The sequence below is a fragment of the Mustelus asterias genome, chromosome 27 (assembly GCF_964213995.1).
Source record: "Mustelus asterias chromosome 27, sMusAst1.hap1.1, whole genome shotgun sequence".
In the NCBI taxonomy this organism is placed as follows: domain Eukaryota; kingdom Metazoa; phylum Chordata; class Chondrichthyes; order Carcharhiniformes; family Triakidae; genus Mustelus; species Mustelus asterias.
The window spans coordinates 628,549-647,026 of NC_135827.1; the positions used below are offsets into that span (position 1 = coordinate 628,549).

At 45.3% G+C, this 18,478-nt stretch overlaps 1 protein-coding gene across 1 annotated transcript in view; it reads left to right on the forward strand.

The window, feature by feature from the left end:
• endou (endonuclease, polyU-specific) overlaps positions 1 to 18,478 on the forward strand; it is an 88,909-nt gene that overhangs the window by 40,087 nt on the left and 30,344 nt on the right. Inside the window, exon 6 of the mRNA XM_078198907.1 lies at positions 11,303 to 11,505. Within this exon, the coding sequence (XP_078055033.1) occupies positions 11,303 to 11,505 (203 nt within the window). The remainder of the gene's footprint in view (positions 1 to 11,302; positions 11,506 to 18,478) is intronic.

Consider the following 18,478-nt stretch of genomic DNA (forward strand, 5'->3'; position numbering starts at 1 on the left):
TTGTAGATGATACAAAGATATGGAGAGGGACAGGTAGTATTGAGGAAGCAGGGGGGCTGCAGAAGGACTTGGACAGGTTAGGAGAGTGGCAAAGAAGTGGCAGGTGGAATGCAACATGGAAAAGTGTGAGGTTATGCACTTTGGAAGGAGGAATGGAGGCATAGACTATTTTCTAAATGGGGAAATGCTTAGGAAATTAGAAACACAAAGGGACTTGGGAGTCATTGTTCAAAATTCTCTTAAGGTTAACGTGCAGGTTCAGTTGGCAGTTGGGAAGGCAAATGCAATGTTAGCATTCATGTTGAGAGGGCTAGAATACAAGAGCAGGGATGGACTTCTGAGGCTGTATAAGGCTCTGGTCAGACCCCATTTGGAGCATTGTGAGCTGTTTTGGGCCCCATATCTAAGGAAGGATGTGCCGGCCTTGGAAAGGGTCCAGAGGAGGTTCACAAGAATGATCCCTGGAATGAAGAGCTTGTCGTATGAAGAATGGTTAAGGACACTGAGTCTGCACTTGTTGGAGTTTAGAAGGATGAGGGGGGATCTTATTGAAACTTACAGGATACTGCGAGGCCTGGATAGAGTGAACGTGGAGAGGATGTTTTCACTAGTAGGAAAGACTAGAACCAGAGGGCACAACCTCAGGCTAATGGGACGACCCTTTAAAACAGAAATGAGGAGGAATTTCTTCAGCCAGAGAGTGGTGAATCTGTGGAACTCTATGACAAAGAAGGCTGTGGAGGCCAGGTCATTGAGTGTCTTTAAGACAGAGATAGATAGGTTCTTGATTAATAAGTGGGTCAGGGGTTATGGTGAAAAAGCAGGAGAATGGGGATGAGAAAAATATCAGCCATGATTGAATGGCAGAGCAGACTTGATGGGCCGAATGGCCTAATTCTGCTTCTATGTCTTATGGTCTAATGAGACCAGGTCTGGGAGTTGAATATCCAAGGGTACCCATAGATGCAGCACGGTGGCACAGTGGTAATCACTGCTGCTTCGCTTCACAGCAGCAGGGACCCGGGTTTAATTCCAGCCTTGTGTTACTATTTGTGTGGAGTTTGCACGTTCTTGCCGTGTCTGCATGGGTTTCCTCCCGCAGTCCAAAGAAGTGCAGGTTAGGTGGATTGGCCATGCAAAATTGCCCCTTAGTGTCCAAAGGTGTGTAGGTTGGTTGAACTGGCCATGGTAAATGTGTGGGGTTATCGGGATAGGACAGAAGGGAGTAACTGGACCTCCAGAAAGCATCTCTACTGGGTCCCCTTTTATTCGTCATTCATATAAACGACACAGATGACTATGTGGATTATTATGTTTGTGGATAACAAAGACTTTGAGTTTCAGAGCAGCTTTGCAGACCTCTGTCTTTAAACAAACCCCAGCCAGAACTAACAGCTGTTGCCCTCCTTAACATACCTAACCCCTCCCATTAACCACATTATCACATGACCCTGTCAATCAAACTAATCAAAAACCTCATCTTCATCTATATATAAAAGCCCATTAGCGCTGTCCAAAGTAAACACGATGTGGAGATGCCGGCGTTGGACTGGGGTAAACACAGCAAGAAGTTTAACAACACCAGGTTAAAGTCCAACAGGTTTATTTGGTAGCAAAAGCCACACAAGCTTTCGGAGCTCTAAGTAAACACTACATGGCTAAAATGAGTAATTATCCTGCTCTCCCAGCATTCCCATTCCCAGCATTCCCATTCCAACTACATTCCCATCAGACAGATTGACTGTCTGCAAAATAAAGCTGCATTCTAAAACATTCCCCTTAAACATAAAATATATCAATAGCACACTATCATCACGTTATGAAGTGAGGCTGGGTAGGCTTGGGTTGTTTCATTGGAACAGAGAAGACTGTTATTGTACATGTGGGGACAAGTTATTGTACATGTGGGGACACACGACATAGGGAGGATAGGGGAAGGGGATATTAGGCAGGGATTTATGGAGTTGGGGTGGAAACTAAAGGCCAAGACTGACAGAGTGGTTATCTCTGGACTCTTGCCTGTACCACGGGATAGTTTAGAGAGGAATAGGGAGAGGGAAGGTTTGAATTCATGGCTGAGGGGATGGTGCAGGAGGGAGGGGTTCAGGTACTTAAGCAATTGGGGCTCGTACTGGGGAAGGTGTGACCTCTATGAGAAGGATGGTCTACACCTTAATCAGAAGGGGACCAATATCCTGGGGGGTAAATTTGCTAAGGCCATGCAGGGAGGTTTAAACTGATTCGGGGGGGGGGAGGGATCCTGAGTAGTGGGGCTGAAAGTGAGGGATGCATGGATGGGGACTGCAATGCACGGCATTGCAGAGGTGGGGTGGAGCAGGGTTTGAAATGTGTATACTTCAATGCCAGGAGTATTCGCAATAAAGTGGGTGAACTTGCAGCGTGGATCAGTACCTGGGACTTCGATGTTGTGGCTATTTCAGAGACATGGATAGAGCAGGGGCAGGAATGGATGCTGCAGGTCCCGGGGTTCAAATGTTTTAGTCGAAGTAGGGAAGGAGGTAGAAGAGGGGGAGGGGTAGCATTATTGGTCAGAGATTGTATCACAGTGTCAGAGAGGAGGTTTGATGAGGACTTATCTGTTGAGGTAGTATGGGCGGAGATTAGAAATAGGAGAGGAGAGGTCACCCTGTTGGGAGTCTTTTATAGACCTCCTAAAAGTTCTAGAGAGGTTGAGGAAAGGATTGCGGAGTCAATCCTGCTTAGGAGTGAAAGTAATAGGGCAATTGTTATGGGGGATTTTAACTTGACTCATATTGACTGGAATTGTTATAGCTCTAGCTCGTTAGAGGGGTCAGTTTTTGTTCAAAGCGTGCAGGAAGGTTTTTTGACTCAGTATGTAGGCAGGCCAACTAGAGGTGAGGCTATATTGGATCTGGTGCTGGGAAATGAGCCAGACCAGGTGCTAGACTTGGAAGTTGGTGTGCATTTTGGTGATAGTGACCACAATTCGGTTACGTTCACCTTAGTGATGGAAAGGGATAGGCATGAACCTCGGGCCAGTGGTTTTAGCTGGGGGAAGGGTAATTATGAGGCTATTAGGAGAGAATTAGGAAACATAGGTTGGACTAGGAGATTACAGGGACTGGGAACGTCCGACATGTGAAGTTTTTTCAAGGAGCAGCTACTGCGAGTCTGTGATAGGTATGTCCCTGTCAGGCAAGGAGGAATTGGTAGGGCTAGGGAACCGTGGTGCACCAAAAAAGTTTCTTTGTTGGTTAAAAAGAAAAAGGAGGCTTATGTTCGGATGAGACGTGAGCACTCGGGTAGTGCACTAGAAAGCTTTAGATTGGCTAAGAGGGAGTTGAAGAGCGAGCTTAGAAGGGCTAAAAGGGGACATGAGAAGACTTTGGCGGATAGGGTTAAAGAGAATCCTAAGGCGTTCTATAGGTATGTCAAGAACAGAAGGTTGGTTAGGGCAAGTTTAGGGCCAGTTATAGATGGCAGAGGGAAGTTATGTGTGGAACCGGAGGAGATTGGTGAAGCATTGAACCAATATTTCTCTTCGGTGTTCACGCAAGGGGACATGAATATAGCTGAGGAGGACACTGGGTTGCAGGGGAGTAGAATAGACAGTATTACAGTTGATAAGGAGGATGTGCAGGATATTCTGGAGGGTCTGAAAATAGATAAATCCCCTGGTCCGGATGGGATTTATCCAAGGATTCTCTGGGAGGCAAGAGAAGTGATTGCAGAGCCTCTGGCTCTGATCTTCAGGTCGTCGTTGGCCTCTGGTATAGTACCAGAAGATTGGAGGTTAGCGAATGTTGTCCCATTGTTTAAGAAGGGGAACAGAGACTTCCCCGGGAATTATAGACCGGTGAGTCTCACTTCTGTTGTCGGCAAGATGTTGGAAAAAATTATAAGGGATAGGATTTATAGTTATTTGGAGAGTAATGAATTGATAGGTGATAGTCAGCATGGTTTTGTGGCAGGTAGGTCGTGCCTTACTAACCTTATTGAGTTTTTTGAGAAAGTGACCAAGGAGGTGGATGGGGGCAAGGCAGTGGACGTGGTATATATGGATTTTAGTAAGGCGTTTGATAAGGTTCACCATGGTAGGCTTCTGCAGAAAATGCAGATGTATGGGATTGGGGGTGATCTAGGAAATTGGATCAGGAATTGGCTAGCGGATAGGAAACAGAGGGTGGTGGTTGATAGTAAATATTCATCATGGAGTGCGGTTACAAGTGGTGTACCTCAGGGATCTGTTTTGGGGCCACTGCTGTTTGTAATATTTATTAATGATCTGGATGAGGGTATAGTTGGGTGGATTAGCAAATTTGCTGATGACACCAAAGTCGGTGGTGTGGTAGACAGTGAGGAAGGGTGTCGTAGTTTGCAGGAAGACTTAGACAGGTTGCAAAGTTGGGCCGAGAGGTGGCGGATGGAGTTTAATGCGGAGAAGTGTGAGGTAATTCACTTTGGTAGGAATAACAGATGTGTTGAGTATAGGGCTAACGGGAGGACTTTGAATAGTGTGGAGGAGCAGAGGGATCTAGGTGTATGTGTGCATAGATCCCTGAAAGTTGGGAATCAAGTAGATAAGGTTGTTAAGAAGGCATATGGTGTCTTGGCGTTTATTGGTAGGGGGATTGAATTTAGGAGTCGTAGCGTTATGTTGCAACTGTACACAACTCTGGTGCGGCCGCACTTGGAGTACTGTGTGCAGTTCTGGTCCCCACATTACAGGAAGGATGTGGAGGCTTTGGAGAGGGTGCAGAGGAGGTTTACCAGGATGTTGCCTGGTATGGAGGGGAGATCCTATGAGGAGAGGCTGAGGGATTTGGGATTGTTTTCGCTGGAAAGGCGGCGGCTAAGAGGGGATCTTATTGAAACATATAAGATGATTAGAGGTTTAGATAGGGTGGATAGTGATAGCCTTTTTCCTCTGATGGAGAAATCCAGCACGAGGGGGCATGGCTTTAAATTGAGGGGGGGTAGTTATAGAACCGATGTCAGGGGTAGGTTCTTTACCCAGAGGGTGGTGAGGGATTGGAATGCCCTGCCAGCATCAGTTGTAAATGCGCCTAGTTTGGGGGCGTTTAAGAGATCCGTAGATAGGTTCATGGACGAAAAGAAATTGGTTTAGGTTGGAGGGTCACAGTTTTTTTTTAACTGGTCGGTGCAACATCGTGGGCCGAAGGGCCTGTTCTGCGCTGTAATGTTCTATGTTCTATGTTCTATGAGGGGTGACCTGATTGAGGTGTACAAAATTATGAAGGGCATGGACAGACTGGATAAGGAACTTAGTTGAAGGCTCAGTCACAAAGAGACACAGGTTCAAGGTGAGGGGCAAGATGTTTAGGGGGGATGTGAGGAAAAACATTTTTACCCAGAGAGTGCTGACAGTCTGGAATGCGCTGCCTGGGAAGGTGGTAGAGACGAGTTGCCTCACATCCTTTAAGAAGTATCTGGATGTGCATTTGGCACATCATAACATTCAGGGCTATGGGCAAAGTGCCATATGCGAACAGGTGAGAGGTCAATATGAATAAATAAACACGGTGTTCCTCATATGTCAGTTCAGACTTGATGAGCCAAAGGGCCTTTTCTGCTTTGTGACTCAATGATTCTGTGATTTAATAAGTTGCTGCTCCAAAGGTAAATATACAAGGTAAAATCCCACGGTGTTTGCTTAGAGTGGATAAATTAGTTTGGATGGCTTGCATCCCAGAAATCTAAAGGAAGCCATGATGCAAATAGCAAAGGATCATGGGAGAGTTGCCAGAGGATTGTGGCACCCTTATTCAAGAAAGTATGTCAGGACATTTCTAGTAACTAGAGACTGGTCGGTATAACATCAGTAAGGTTTTATAAACTATTTGGGGAAAATAATCAACAGGAACTTGGAGAAATTTGAGTTAATTAAAGAGAGGGAGCATGGATTTGTAAAAGGCAGATCAAGTTTCACGAATCAAATTGTATTTTTTTGATGAGGTAACAGAGAAGGTTGATGCAGGGAATAGAACATAGAACATAGAGAACATAGAAAAGCTACAGCACAAACAGGCCCTTCGGCCCACAAGTTGCGCCGAACAATTTCCTTACCTTCTAGGCTCATCTATAACCCTCTATCTTACTAACCTCCATGAACCGATCCAAAAGTCTCTTAAAAGACTCAATCGAATCCACTTCCACCACCACTACCGGCAGCCATTCCACGCACCCACCACCCTCTGAGTGAAAAACTTACCCCTAACATCTCCTCTATACCTACTCCCCAACACCCTAAACCTGTGGCCTCTCGTGACAACCATTTCAGCCCTGGGTAAAAGCCTCTGAGAATCCACTCTATCAATACCTCTCAACATCTTATACACCTCTATCAGGTCACCTCTCATCCTTCACCTCTCCAAGGAGAATAGACCTAGCTCTCTCAACCTATCCTCATAAGGCATACCACTTAATCCCGGCAACATCCTCGTAAATCTCCTCTGCACCTGTTCTATGGCTTCCACATCCTTTCTGTAATGAGGCGACCAGAACTGGGCACAGTACTCCAGGTGGGATCTGACCAGGGTCCTATACAGCTGCAGCGTTATCTCCCGATTTCTAAACTCAATTCCTCTATTGATGAAGGCCAGTATTCCATACGCCCTCTTAACCACAGCCTCCACCTGCGATGCTGCTTTGAGCATCCTATGAACCCGGACCCCAAGATCCCTCTGTTCTTCCACACTGCCAAGCGTCTTACCCTTAATATTATATTCTTCCATCCTATTTGACCTGCCAAAATGAACCACCACACACTTATCTGGGTTGAAGTCCATCTGCCATTTCTCCGCCCAGTCTTGCATCTTATCTATGTCTCGTTGCAACTGCTGACATCCCTCTACACTATGCACAATACCTCCAACCTTTGTGTCATCAGCAAACTTGCCAACCCATCCTTCCACTTCCTCATCCAGGTCATTTATAAAAATCACAAAGAGCAAGGGTCCCAGAACAGATCCCTGGGGCACCCCACTGGTGACCGACCTCCACTCTGAAAAAGACCCATCTACAACCACTCTTTGCCTTCTGTGGGTAAGCCAGTTCTGAATCCACAAAGCAACGTCCCCTTGTATCCCATGCCCCTTCACTTTCTCCATAAGCCTTGCATGGGGCACCTTATCAAACGCCTTACTGAAATCCATATAAACCACATCTACCAAATCCATATAAACCGCTCTTCCCCCATCTAAGTGTCTAGTCACATCTTCAAAAATCTCAATCAGACCCGTAAGGCATGATCTGCCTTGGACAAAGCCGTGCTGGCTACTTCTGATCATATTATTCCTTTCCAAATCCTTTCATAAATCCTGCCTCTCAGGATCTTCTCCATCAATTTACCGACCACTGAGGTTAGACTCACCAGTCTGTAATTTCCTGGGCTATCTCTTCTCCCTTGCTTGAATAACGGAACCACATCCGCCATCCTACAATCCACCGGAACCTCTCCTATCTCCATTGACGACGCAAAGATCATCGCCAGAGGATCAGCAATCTCTTCCCTCGCCTCCCAAAGTAACCTGGGATACATCACATCCGGTTCCCGGCGATTTATCTAACTTTATGCTTTTCAACAGCTCCAACACATCCTCTTTCCTAATGCCCACATGCTCAATCTTCTCAGTCCACTGCAAGTCTGCACTGCAACTACCAAGATCCTTTTCCACTGTGAATACTGAAGCAAAGTATTCATTGAGTACCTCTGCTATTTCAACCGGTTCAATACAGACTTTCCCACCATCACATTTGATAGGTGCTACTCCTTCACATCTTATCCTACGTGGTGGAATGTGGTGGATGTTGTCTCAATGAATTTTAAAGAGTTTGACAAATACCACATAAAAATCTGGTTAACAAAATTGAGGCTCATAAAATTGGAGGGTCAGTATCAGCCTGGATAAAAACAATGGGTGAAGGACAGAAAACAGTGAGTACAAAAGTGTGACAAACAGTGAGTACAATAGCAATCAACTGCAACAGGGCATCAATAGGCTGGAAGTATGGGCAGGCAAGAGGAAGGCACGTCAGAGAGAATTATATTCCATGTCCTGTACCCTGGCTCTGAGCAACTCAACTGAAACCTCCTGAATCAAAGGATCCTTGACATTCATCCTGAGGAGAAACTCGAGGCTCACTCTGGGCCCAACCACCTTCCTATGTGGCCAGGGTGATGTCCACAATCCTCCTCAGTCACTTTATCCACCAATTCCTGCTCTGCTCTTCCCCCGTGATTTATCTTTTTGCAGAGTCCCACCATCCTCAAAGTTCACCTCTCTGGAGGGTCATGTTGGAATGGAGACCTGGCTCAAAGAAGGGCAGAATTAGGAATGAAATATTCCTGGAATGATAGGAAAGAAAAAAAAGGAGGCAGGGGGGCAGAATTGATAGAGGAGAACTTTGCAGTGCTCGAGGGAGAGGTTGTCACAGGGGGGTGTCAAGGATTGAATCAATTTGCCTTGAGCTAATGAATATAAAAGTGCAATAACATTGCTCGGTGCAGACTATAGGCCACCATCCAGTGAGAAAGATGTAGAAGAACAAATTTACAAAGAAATTACAGAGAAGTACAAGATTTATAAAGTTTTTATAATGGGAGAATTTATCCCAATGTAGACTGGAATAATGGGAAAAAATGGAGTACTGGGACTAGTTGGGTACCTCTTGAAGAGAGCTGGCACTGATATGGCCGCATGGCCTCCTTTTGTCTTTTAACCATTTTATATTTCTTTGGCTTGATTTTCGAGAAGCACAATAAGATATAGAATTATTAGAGAGGCTTCAGAGGAGAGATCGTCAGCAGATTCCAGAGCTTGGAAGGAAGAATTAGGAGTGAGGACTATCTACCTCAGGATATTACTGGTTGCAGAAGAGGAGAATGGACATAGAACATAGAACAGTACAGCACAGAACAGGCCCTTCGGCCCACGATGTTGTGCCGACCTTCATCTGAAACCAAGATCAAGCTATCCCACTCCCTACCATCCTGGTGTGCTCCATGTGCCTATCCAATAACCGCTTAAATGTTCCTAAAGTGTCTGACTCCACTATCACTGCAGGCAGTCCATTCCACATGGAGCTGGAATCCTTAAGGGTATGGAGAATTCCTTTGAGCTTAGGATCAAAGGACTTGACATACTGTTTAAAACTGATATTAAGAAATTGTTAGTGGTAATTTACCAAAATTCGCTGGACTCTGGGGTGGTTCCCGCAGATTGGAAAACAGCAAATGTGATGGCACTGTTTAAAAAAGGAGGTAGACAAAAGGCGGATAACTATAGGCCGGTTAGCTTAACTTCTGTAGTAGGGAAAATGCTTGAATCTATCATCAAGGAAGAAATAGCGAGACATCTGGATGTAAATTGTCCCATTGGGAAGACACAGCATGGGTTCATGAAGGGCAGGTCATGTTTGACTAATTTGGTGGAATTCTTTGAGAACATTACATGTGCAGTGGACAATGGGGAACCTGTGGATGTGGTGTATCTGGATTTCCAGAAGGCATTTGACAAGGTGCCGCACCAAAGACTGCTACATAAGATAAAGGTGCACGATGTTACGGGTAATGTACTAGCATTGATAGAGGATTAGTTAACTAACAGAAAGCAGAGTGGGGGTAAATGGGTGTTTTTTTGGTTGGTGATCAGTGACTAGTGCCTCAGGGATCAGTGTTGGGACCGCAATTGTTTACGATTTACATCGATGATTTGGAGTTGGGGACCAAGTGTAGTGTGTCAAAATTCGCAGATGACACTAAGATGGGTGGAAGAGCAAAGTGTGCAGAGGACACTGAAAGTCTGCAAAGGGATATAGATAGTCTAAGTGAGTGGGCGAGGGTCTGGCAGATGGAGTACAATGTTGGTAAATGTGAGGTCATCCATTTTGGTAGGAATAACAGCAAAATGAACTACTATTTAAATGGTAAAAAATTGCAGCATGCTGCTGTGCAGAGGGACCTGGGTGTCCTTGTGCAGGAATCTCAAGGAGTTTGTTTGCAGGTGCAGCAGGTAATTAAGAAGGCAAATGGAATTTTGTCCTTCGTTGCTAGAAGGATGGAGTTTAAAAACAGCAAGGTTATGTTGCAGCTGTATAAGGTGCTGGTGAGGCCACATCTGGAGTACTGTGTACAGTTTTGGTCTCCCTATTTGAGAAAGGATATACTGGCACTGGACGGGGTGCAGAGGAGCTTCACTAGGTTGATTCTGGAGCTGAGATGGTTGGCTTATGCAGAGAGACTGAGTAGACTGGGGCTATACTCATTCAGAAGAATGAGGGGAGATCTTACAGAAACATATAAGATTATGAAGAGAATAGATAAGATAGAAGCAGGGAAGTTGTTTCCACTGGCAGGTGAAACTAGAACTAGGGGACAAAACCTCAAAATAAGGGGAAGCAGATTTAGGACTGAGTTGAGGAGGGACTTCTTCACATAAAGGATTGTGAATGTGTGGAATTCCCTGTCCAGTGAAGCAGTTGAGGCTACCTCATTGAATGTTTTTAAGGCAAGGATAGATAAATTTTTGAACAGTAAAGGAATTAAGAGTTATGGTGAGCGGGCGGGTAAGTGGAGCTGAGTCTACGAAAAGATCAGCCATGATCTTATTGAATGGTGGAGCAGGCTCGAGGGCCAGATGGCCTACTCCTGCTCCTAGGTCTTACGTTCTTATGTTAGGACCATGGAATTAAGCATACAACATCCTGGATTTTGTCAATTGCAGCACAGAGTAAAAAACAAGGAAGTTCTGCTAAACCTGTATAAAGCACTGTTCAGCCCTAATTGGAGGATGGTATCCAGTTCCGGGTGCCGCGCTTTGGGAAGGATGTGAAAGCATCAGAGAGAATAGTGAGGTCAGGAGTTCAGTTATCCTGGCGAAACTCAAACTGGGCGTCACTCAGCAGGTTATTGCTGAGCAGGTTCTGCTTGACAGCGCTGTCGTTGATCCCTTCCATCACTTTACTGATGATCGAGAGTAGACTGATGGAGCTGTAATTGATTGGTTGGATTTGTCCTGTTTTTTGTGTACAGGACATACTTAAACAATTTGTGAATTGTTCCTTCAGAGAAACAGCAGAGGCACAATGGGCTGAATGGCCTCTTTCTGTAACAATTGTATGATTCTATTATTCTATGATTATCAAAGGCCTAACAGTGTGGAATTACAGTCTGCGCTTTAATCATCCTAAACAGTAGCCCAGATAGTAATGCCTACAAATTTCATATCAGACATGGCTCACGAAAAAACTTGACACCTCCCTTTCTAATCTCACAGCTCCTCTTCCTTTTCCTACTTAGACTTTTTGCCTATGTGAATGAAGAGGTCCTGTTCTCAAAACCTACATTTGCTAAATTCATTGCGCTTTTAAACAACTACAACCGCATGACTGGCATTGAGGAAAGGTTCACAATGGAACAACTGGAAGAACAAGATATGTTTATCACAGAGATTATGAAGAGTTCCATCATGGACAAGCTGTACAGGATTCTCCTGACAAAGAGTAAGTTTAAAGTTTATTTATTTATTAGTGTCACAAGTAAGATTACATTAACACTGCAATGAAGTTACTGTGAAGATCTCCAATTCATGTTCAATATCATCACATTCTTTCAGCAGTGATGTAAGTTTCTGTCCCCAAACTGCAGCTCTGTCTTCACCAGGACATCCAGTGTGTGGTGTAGGAAACAGGGAGGTTAGATTCAACACAGCTCCCAGCAGCACTTTCTAAAGAGTTAATACTGTCTTCTTCCCAATGGCCAAATAAGCATGGTGACACATTACCCGGCAATGTGGAAAATTACCCAGGTATGTCCAGTACACAAAAAACAGGACAAATGCAACACCAGTCAACTCTCCATCAGGTTTAACTCCTGCTCTGTCACTCATCATCAGCCAGGATATCAACAGAGCAGCTATGACATGTGACCCAGAAGGAAAACTCCAGCCTGAGAGCCCAGTCCACCCTAACAGGAGGACATGGATAGATTGATGCGGACATGTGGCAGATGAAATTTAATGTATAGAAATATAAATTGATACATTTTGGTAAACAGATGAAGGCAATGTAATAAAAACTCACCAGGGACTTTGGACAAAACCTTCCAAACCTTTGACTTCTGCCACCCAGAAGGACAAGTGCAGCAGATATCTGGGAACACCACCACCTGAAAGTTCCCCTCCAAGGTGCTCACCATCCTGACTTGGAAATGTATCACCATTCCTTCACTGTCGTTCCGTCAAAATCCTGGAATACCCTCCCTGACAGCACTGTGGGTGTACCTACACCTCGGACTGCAGTTGTTCAAGGCAGCGACTCATCACCACCTTCTGAAGAACAATTAGGGATGGACAATAAATTCTGGTGTAGCCAGCGAATTCACATCCTCTGAAAGAATAAATAAAAGTGTAAAGGGCAGAGATGAGGAAGAGGTTCTGAGAAGTGTTTAAGGTAATTTTCGACATGATCTTGTATGCAGGATGACAGGAAAGAGTCACTCTTAAATCAGGATCTGGGGAAATGAGTTAGGACAAATGGAACTCCTGTCAGTCAGGGAAGATTTCGGTGGCAATGATCATTTGTCCTGATTCTATGACGGTAGGTTTTATATTTAGTGCGGGAAAGGACAAGAGCAACCTAAGGTAAAACTAATTAACTGAGGAGGGCCAACTAAGGTCGTTGTACATATTGGTACCAACGACATAGGTAGGAAAAGGGATGAGGTCCTGAAGCGTGAATATAGAAAGTTAGGCAGAAGGCTGAAGCGCAGGACCTCGAAGGTAGTAATTTCAGAACTACTACCGGTGCCACGTGCGAGTGAGAATAGGAATAGGAGGATTAGGCAGATGAATGCCTGGCTTGAGAGCTGGTGCAAGGGACAGGGATTTAGATTTTTGGATCATTGGAATCTTTTCTGGGGAAGGGGTGACCTGTTCAAGAGAGACGGGTTACACCTGTACTGGAAGGGGACTAATATCCTGGTGGGGAGATTTGCTCGAGCCACTCGGGAAGGTTTAAACTAGTTTGGCAGGGAGGTGGGACCCAAAGCAGTCGGGAGACAGAAGAGATGTTTGAGGACAGCACAGAAGTTAAAGAAAGCACACTAAGTAGTAAAGGCAGTGCCAGTAATCCTAGTACCAGACAGATCAGGCAAAAGCAAGACAGAGAGCAAGGGAAGTCCAGATTAAACTGCATTTATTTCAATGCAAGAGGCCTGACAGGCAAGGCAGATGAACTCAGGGCATGGATGGGTATGTGGGACTGGGATGTTATAGCAATTACTGAAACATGGCTAAGGGAGGGACAGGACTGGCAGCTCAATGTTCCAGGGTACAGATGCTATAGGAAAGGTAGAACAGGAGGTAAGAGAGGAGGGGGAGTTGCACTTTTGATTAGGGCAAACATTAAGGCAATACTGAGAGGGGATATATCCGAGGGTTCGGCCACTGAGTCTATATGGGTAGAACTGAGAAATGAGAAGGGGGAAATCACTTTGATAGGATTGTACTATAGGCCCCCAAATAGTCAGCGGGAAATTGAAGAACAAATATGTAAGGAGATTACAGATAACTCCAAGAAAAATAGGGAGGTAATAGTCGGGGATTTTGATGGTATCAGGCAGGAACATTCAAAAGTTAATTGGGGGTGTCTGTGTGAAGGCAAAGTGACGTCTGGTAAGTGGCAGGCTTTCAAAAGTGTGTTAACCAGTGTTCAGGGTAAGTACATTCCTCTTCGAGTGAAGGGCAAGGCTGGCAGAACAAAGAACAAAGAAAATTACAGCACAGGAACAGGCCCTTCGGCCCTCCAAGCCTGCACCAACCATGCTGCCCGACTGAACTAAAACCCCCTACCCTTCCGGGGACCATATCCCTCCATTCCCATCCTATTCATGTATTTGTCAAGACGCCCCTTAAAACTCACTACCGTATCCGCTTCCACTACCTCCCCCGGCAACGAGTTCCACGCACCCACTACTCTCTGTGTAAAAAATCTGCCTTGTACATCTCCTTTAAACCTTGCCCCTCGCACCTTACACCTATGCCCCCTAGTAATTGACTCTTTCACCCTGGGAAAAGGTTTCTGACTATCCACTCTGTCCATGTCTCTCATGATCTTGTAGGCTTCTATCAGGTCACCCCTCAACCTCAATCGCTCAAGTGAGAACAAACCAAGTTTCTCCAACCTCTCCTCATAGCTAATGCCCTCCATACCAGGCAACATCCTGGTAAATCTTTTCTGTACTCTCTCCAAAGCCTCCACATCCTTCTGGTAGTGTGGCGACCAGAATTGAACACTATATTCCAAGTGCGGCCGAACTAAGGTTCTATAAAGCTGCAACATGACTTGCCAATTTTTAAACTCAATGCCCCGGCCGATGAAGGCAAGCATGCCGTATGCCTTCTTGACGACCTTCTCCACCTGAATTGCCACTTTCAGTGACCTGTGTACCTGTATAGCCAGATCCCTTTGCCTATCAATACTCTTAAGGATTCTGCCATTTACTGTATATTTCCTATCTGTATTAGATCTTCTAAAATGCATTACCTCACATTTGTCCAGATTAAACTCCATCTGCCATCTCTCCGCCCAAGTCTCCAACTGATCTATATCCTGCTGTATCCTCTGATGGTCCTCATCGCTATCCGCAAATTCACCAACCTTTGTGTCGTCCACAAACTTACTAATCAATCCAGTTACATTTTCCTCCAAATCATTTAAATATATTACAAACAGCAAAGGTCCCAGCACTGATCCCCGAGGAACACCACTTGTCAAAGCCCTCCATTCAGAAACTCACCCTTCTACTGCTACCCTCTGTCTTCTTTGACCGAGCCAGTTTTGTATCTACCTTGCTAGCTCACCTCTGATTCCATGCGACTTCACCTTCTGCACCAGTCTGCCATGAGGGACCTTGTCAAAGGCCTTACTGAAGTCCATGTAGACAACATCCATTCCCCTACCCTCATCAATCATCTACGTCACTTCCTCGCAAAACTCGATCAAGTTCGTGAGACACGACCTCCCCTTCACAAAACCATGTTGCCTCTCACTAATACGTCCACTTATTACCAAGTGGGAATAAATCCTGTCTCGAAGAATCCTCTCCAATAATTTCCCTACCACTGAAGTAAGGCTCACCGGCCTGTATTTATCTGGATTATTCTTAGTACCCTTCTTAAACAAGGAACAACACTGGCTATTCTCCAATCCTCTGGGACTTCCCCTGTAAGAAGTCTCACAACACCAGGTTAAAGTCCAACAGGTTTATTTGGTAGCAAATACCATAAGCTTTCAGAGCACTGCTCCTTCGTCAGATGGAGTGGAAATGTGCACATTTCCACTCCAACTGACGAAGGAGCAGCGCTCCGAAAGCTTATGGTATTTGCTACCAAATAAACCTGTTGGACTTTAACCTGGTGTTGTGAGACTTCTTACTGTGTTCACCCCAGTCCAACGTCGGCATCTCCACATCATGACTTCCCCTGTAGCCAGTGAGGATATAAAGATTTCTCTCAAGGCCCCAGCAATTTCCTCCCTTGCCTCTCTCAGTATTTTGGGGTATATCCCATCAGGCCCTGGGGACTTGTCTGCCTTAATGTTTCTCAAGAACCCAATACCTCCTCCTTTTTGATCTCAACATGACTCAAACTATCTACACACCCTTTCCCAGATTCATCATCCACCAAGTCCTTCTCTTTGGTGAATACTGACGCAAAGTACTCATTTAATACATAGAACATAGAACAGTACAGCACAGAATAGGCCCTTCGGCCCACGATGTTGTGCCGAGCTTTATCTGAAACCAAGATCAAGCTATCCCAATCCCCATCATCCTGGTGCGCTCCATGTGCCTATCCAATAACCGCTTAAATGTTCCTAAAGTGTCTGACTCTACTATCACTGCAGGCAGTCCATTCCACACCCCAACCACTCTCTGCGTAAAGAACCTACCTCTGATATCCTTCCTATATCTCCCACCAAGAACCCTATAGTTATGCCCCCTTGTAATAGCTCCATCCACCCGATGAAATAGTCTTTGAACGTTCACTCTATCTATCCCCTTCATCATTTTATAAACCTCTATTAAGTCTCCCCTCAGCCTCCTCCGCTCCAGAGAGAACAGCCCAAGCTCCCTCAACCTTTCCTTATAAGTCCTACCCTCCAAACCAGGCAGCATCCTGGTAAATCTCCTCTGCACTCTTTCCAGCGCTTCCACATCCTTCTTATAGTGAGGTGACCAGAACTGCACACAATATTCCAAATGTGGTCTCACCAAGGTCCTGTACAGTTGCAGCATAACCCCACGGCTCTTAAACTCCAACCCACTGTTAATGAAAGCTAACACACTATAGGCCTTCTTCACAGCTCTATCCACTTGAGTGGCAACCTTTAGAGATCTATGGATATGGACCCCAAGATCTCTCTGTTCCTCCACAGTCTTCAGAAACCTACCTTTGACCCTGTAATCCACATTTAAATTAGTCCTACCAAAATGAATCACCTCACATTTGTCAGGGTTAAACTCCATTTGCCATTTTTCAGCCCAGCTTTGCATCCTATCTATGTCTCTTTGCAGCCTACAACAGCCCTCCACCTCATCCACTACTCCACCAATCTTGGTGTCATCAGCAAATTTACTGATCCACCTTTCAGCCCCCTCCTCTAAGTCATTAATAAAAATCACAAAGAGCAGAGGACCAAGCACTGATCCCTGTGGCACTCCGCTAGCAACCTGCCTCCAATCTGAAAATTTTCCATCCACCACCACCCTCTGTCTTCGATCAGACAGCCAGTTACCTAACCGATCGGCCAACTTTCCCTCTATCACACACCTCCTCACTTTCATCATAAGCCAACCATGGGGGACCTTATCAAACGCCTTACTAAAATCCATGTATATGACATCAACTGTCCTACCTTCATCAACACACATAGTTACCTCCTCAAAAACTTCTATCAAATTTGTGAGGCACGACTTCCCCTTCACGAATCCGTGCTGACTATCCCGGATTAATCCGCATCTTTCTAAATGGTCGTAAATCCCATCCCTCAGGACCTTTTCCATCAATTTACCAACCACCGAAGTAAGACTAACCGGTCTATAATTACCAGGGTCATTTCTATTCCCTTTCTTAAACAGAGGAACAACATTCGCCATTCTCCAGTCCTCTGGCACCATCCCCGTGGACAGCGAGGACCTAAAGATCAAAGCCAAAGGCTCTGCAATCTCATCCCTTGCCTCCCAAAGAATCCTAGGATCCATTTCATCAGGCCCAGGGGACTTATCGACCTTCAGTTTATTCAAAACTGCCAGGACATCCTCCCTCCGAACATCTATTTCCTCCAGCCTATTAGCCTGTAACACCTTCTCTTCCTCAAAAACATGGCCCCTCTCCTTGGTGAACACTGAAGAAAAGTATTCATTCATCACTTGCCTACCTTAACTGACTCCATACACAAGTTCCCACTACTGTCCTTGACAGGCCCTAACCTCACCCTGGTCATTCTTTTATTCCTCACATACGAGTAAAAAGCCTTGGGGTTTTCTTTGATCCGACCCGCCAAGGACTTCTCGTGTCCCCTCCTAGCTCTCCTAAGCCCCTTTTTCAGCTCATTCCTTGCTAACTTGTAACCCTCAATCAAGCCATCTGAACCTTGTTTCCTCATCCCTACATAAGCTTCCCTCTTCCTTTTCACAAGACATTCCACCTCTTTCGTGAACCATGGTTCCCTCACTCGGCCATTTCCTTCCTGCCTGACAGGGACATACCTATCAAGGACATCCAGTATTTGTTCCTTGAAAAAGTTCCACTTTTCATTAGTTCCTTTCCCTGACAGTTTCTGTTCCAAACTTATGCCCCCTAATTCTTGCCTAATTGCATCATAATTACCTCTCCCCCAATTGTAAACCTTGCCCTGCCGTACGGCCCTATCCCTCTCCATTGCAATAACAAAAGACACCGAATTGTGGTCACTATCTCCAAAGTGCTCTCCCACAACCAAATCTAACACTTGGCCTGGTTCATTTCCCAGTACCAAATCCAATGTGGCCTCACCTCTTGTCGGCCTATCCACATATTGTGTCAGGAAACCCTCCTGCACACACTGCACAAAAACTGCCCCATCCGAACTATTTGACCTACAAAGGTTCCAATCAATATTTGGAAAGTTAAAGTCCCCCATGACAACTACCCTGTGACCCCCACACATATCCATAATCTGCTTAGCAATTTCTTCCTCCACCTCTCTATTACTATTTGGGGGCCTATAGTAAACTCCTAACAACGTGACCGCTCCTTTCCTATTTCTAACCTCAGCCCATATTACCTCAGTGTGCAGATCCCCCTCGAAGTGCCTTTCCGCAGCCGTTAAACTATCTTTGATTAACAATGCCACTCCTCCACCTCTTTTACCAGCTTCCCTACACTTAGTGAAACATCTATCCCCCGGAACGTCCAACAACCATTCCTATCCT